This window comes from Manacus vitellinus, unplaced genomic scaffold (assembly GCF_001715985.3).
Source record: "Manacus vitellinus isolate BGI_N305 unplaced genomic scaffold, ASM171598v3 scaffold_58_pilon, whole genome shotgun sequence".
Lineage (NCBI taxonomy): Eukaryota > Metazoa > Chordata > Aves > Passeriformes > Pipridae > Manacus > Manacus vitellinus.
In genome coordinates this window covers 3,673,658-3,677,256 of record NW_021940671.1, presented here as the reverse complement: position 1 = coordinate 3,677,256, position 3,599 = coordinate 3,673,658, and the positions used below count along the sequence as shown (strand labels likewise).

At 55.3% G+C, this 3,599-nt stretch overlaps 1 protein-coding gene across 1 annotated transcript in view; it reads left to right on the top strand.

Annotated features, from left to right (window-relative positions):
• KSR2 (kinase suppressor of ras 2) overlaps positions 1 to 3,599 on the top strand; it is a 59,059-nt gene that overhangs the window by 45,787 nt on the left and 9,673 nt on the right. Inside the window, exons 5-6 of the mRNA XM_029963298.1 lie at positions 1,562 to 1,631; positions 2,232 to 2,315. Of these exons, the coding sequence (XP_029819158.1) occupies positions 1,562 to 1,631; positions 2,232 to 2,315 (154 nt within the window). The remainder of the gene's footprint in view (positions 1 to 1,561; positions 1,632 to 2,231; positions 2,316 to 3,599) is intronic.

Sequence of the window (3,599 nt, the reverse complement as noted above, 5' to 3'; positions counted from 1 at the left end):
GGCACTGGATGAGCTTTAAGCTCCCATTCCATGATTCTGTGATCTGACATCTTCATTGCTGGCTTTGCCTGTGGAATGTCCGGGACGGACACAGCGGAGTGAGAGAAGGAGCTGGAGCAGCTGCTGGAGGGAGGTGCTGGAGAAGGAGACACTTGGGATGGTGCTGGGGAAGGAGGCAGTTTGGGATGTTGGAAAAGGAACAGTTTAGGATGATGCTGGAGAAGGACAGCAGTTTAGGATGATCCTGAAGAAGGAGGCAGTTTAGGATGTTGGAAAAGGAACAGTTTAGGACGGTGCTGGAGAAGGAGGCAGTTTAGAATCCTGAAGAAGGAGGCATTTTAGGATTATCCTGAAGAAGGAGGCAGTTTAGGATGTTGGAAAAGGAAAAGTTTAGGATGGTGCTGGAGAAGGAGGTAGTTTAGGATCCTGAAGAAGGAGGCAGTTTAGGATGTTGGAAAAGGAACAGTTTAGGATGGTGCTGGAAAAGGGAGGCAGTTTAGGATGGTGCTGGAGGAGGCAGTTTAGGATCCTGAAGAAGGAGGCAGTTCAGAATGTTGGAAAAGGAACAGTTTAGGACGATGCTGGAGAAGGGAAGCAGTTTGGGATGGTGCTGGAGGAGGATGGAGCTCAGGATGCTCCCAGGACTCGGTCCCTGGCACAGGAAGCAGGATGTAAATGTAACCTTCAGCAGGCGAGTGCAATTAGAGCTCCCCTCCGCCTGCTATATTAAAATGGGATATTGGAGCAAACAGTGGCTCTCTGACTCCCAGGGATAATATCCAGCGCCTGTTTGCCCGGGGATTTGCCGGCACACGGAGCAAACGGCCGGGCTGTGCCACAGCCCTCGGCTCGTGCTGGGCTTTGGGGCCTGGGCCTGGGAAACCTCTCCAGACCCTTATTGAGAATCCAGCCCTTGAATCCCAGCACAGATTCCTGCCTCTCCGTGGCCTCTTCTCCGGGAGGGAGAGGAGGGACTGTGCCTTTGTGAGGCTGAAGGGGGATGTGGAGCCCGAGGCCACGCTGCTAATTAACGTCCTGCTCCAGTGCTAATGAACTCACCTCTTCTTCCTCACCCTTTCTCCCTCCTTTTCCCACGGAAGGAGAGGACCGAGGCTGCTTTTTGCCATATTCTTCTCTTGGAATACGAGTGGAATCTCCTCCTGACCACCTGGCACTCGGTTTTTTGCTCAGCCCCCCCTGCCAGACGTGATGTCTTATTAGAAAGTGTAAAAGATGCTGTTCCAGCTTTATTTTCCCTTTCCCGTTTGGACATCGCCACATGGTCCCAAAAGCTTCGCAGTCCTGCTCTGCCTGCACGTGGGGGCATCACCCCCCTGGTCCAAACTGGGTTATGGGGGGACAGGAGACGCCCCCCTTTCCCTCACCCCCAAACACAAAGCCCAGAGGCCTCTTCTTTCCCGAAGGGAAGCGTCTCCAAGGGGAAATATCAGGAAAACCCCATTTTTTTTTTTTGTTTTGGTGTGCATCCTTTGCTGCCCTCCCCAGAAAGCTGAGCCCTGGCTCTGGTTTGCCCTGATGGTTTGCCCTGTCTCTCCTGCAGATACGCTGTCAGTGCCTCGCTGGTCCCCGCAGATCCCCCGGCGGGATCTGGGAAACTCCATAAAACACAGGTACTCCCACCCTGCCGTGCTCCCGGGGCAGGAACATCTCCCTTTCCATCTCTGAGCCAGGGCAGGGGGCTCAGGACTCTTCCCCATCTCTCCCCTGCTGTGCTGTGCTGTCCCAAAAGCCCAGTTCAATTCCCTTTCAGTCCAGATCTGGGTTAGATAAGGCCCTACCAATAAAAGCTGGGTATTATCCATGACCTTGCCAACCTCCAGCAAATTCCCCATCTCTGGATTACTGCCCTTCCACATCCACCTGAAGAGGGAAAGCCACTGGAAATGGTCTCAGTGCTGCTGTTTGATGGGGCAGCTGCTGGGCTGGGCACTTGGGTCCCCAGGGCAAGGAGGGGTTTTGGGGGGTGCCTGGGCTGGGCAAAGCTGCCTGAGGTGGGCAAATGCCCATCCTGGCTGGCTCAGAGCACTTTGGAGCAGGTTGTGCCCTTCTGCATAACCAGAGCGGGGTCAGGTTTGGGGTTTGGCATCCCTGGAAAGATTCCTCAGCACCCGCAACGGTGTCTGAGGGCAAAAAGGGCGGGATAAATCAAGGCTCAGGAGATAAGTGGGGCTTCATCCCTCATTTCCTACTCTCTGTGTTTCCCTCCGCAGGTTTTCCACCAAGTACTGGATGTCTCAGACCTGCACTGTCTGTGGGAAAGGAATGTTGTTCGGCTTAAAGTGCAAAAACTGCAAGTACGGCGGGGCTGGAGCTCGTTGGGTCTCTCCTGGAGCCTGGGAGGGGATAAATTCGGGATCTGCTGGTGGAGCCCAGCAGGAACTTGGGCGTGAGGAGGCCAACCAGCTCATCCTCCCAGGAAACTTTAATGAGAGAGGAATGGGGTGAACACCAGCCCAGAGCAGGGCTGAGGTCGGGGGGTCCTTGGGGACGGTGCCACTCACCAGAGCCCGGCTCTGCTGGCACCAGAGCTCTGAGTCAGATCCTGGCAGTGCCCCCTGCTCGCTGCCATCCCTGGCCTGGCTTTAGCTCCTCACATCACGTGTTCCACGTGGAATTATCTGCAGGAGATGGGGATGGATGCACCGGACTGGGCTGGCTCTGGGTGTCAGGGGGGTTTTGCCCCCAGCCTTGGGCTGCAGCTTCTGCTTTTTTCTTGGGGGGGGGTCTCTGTTTCCTGGCACTGAGGAGCCAACCCACCCCACCCTAAATCCCAATTCAGCCACGAGGCAAAGGAGAGAGGCTGTAAAATCAGAGAGAACTGGGCAAAGAGAGGCTGGGGCCACTTCACTGCTCTCAATCCGGCAGAGCCCAGCTCAGGCAGTGCCACACGGCCACCAGCTCTTGGGCAAGCTGCTACTGGAGACAGGCTTGCCCTTCCTAGGGCTGGGAGCTGGGAATAGGCCCGTTGTCTGCAGGTATCTGAGCTGGCTGGAGCTGTGGGGTGGCCACGATCGCTCCTGCCGTTGATTAAACGCTGATGAGTTGGGAAATTGGGATTTAAACCTGACCAGAAATGCCTGGTTACTCCACAGCTGGGGGTGGCTTTCTGGAAGTGATATTATCAAATCCAGAGGTTTTAAAGGGGTGATTCCCGTTGCAGTCCCCATCTCAAGCAACTGGAGGCTTTGCTGCCTGCAAGCCCTGCCCGGTCTCCGTGTGGGAAGAGGGATGTTGTGCCTGGTCCCTGCCAGGAACAGGAATGCTGTGCCTGCCCCAGCAGTGCTGTGGCTCTGGCCGTGTCAGTCCCGCTCCCTGCAATCCTACAGAAAGGAACAAATCCATTCCCTGGCTGTAAGAAGTCGGGGTGAACGCAGGTATTTAGGTTTTCCAGCTCTGCCGTAGCCAACCCCGGCACCGCTTCCCCCAGAAACCAGGGGGGGAACCAGCAGGTAAAACAAACAACCAGACCCCAAACCCCCCAAGCCTCAAATACCAAATTAATTCCTGCCTTTCCCTCTAGGAACAGCTTTGCAATAAAAGCTAACACGCACAGCTCCTGAATTTTCATTACCCAGCTC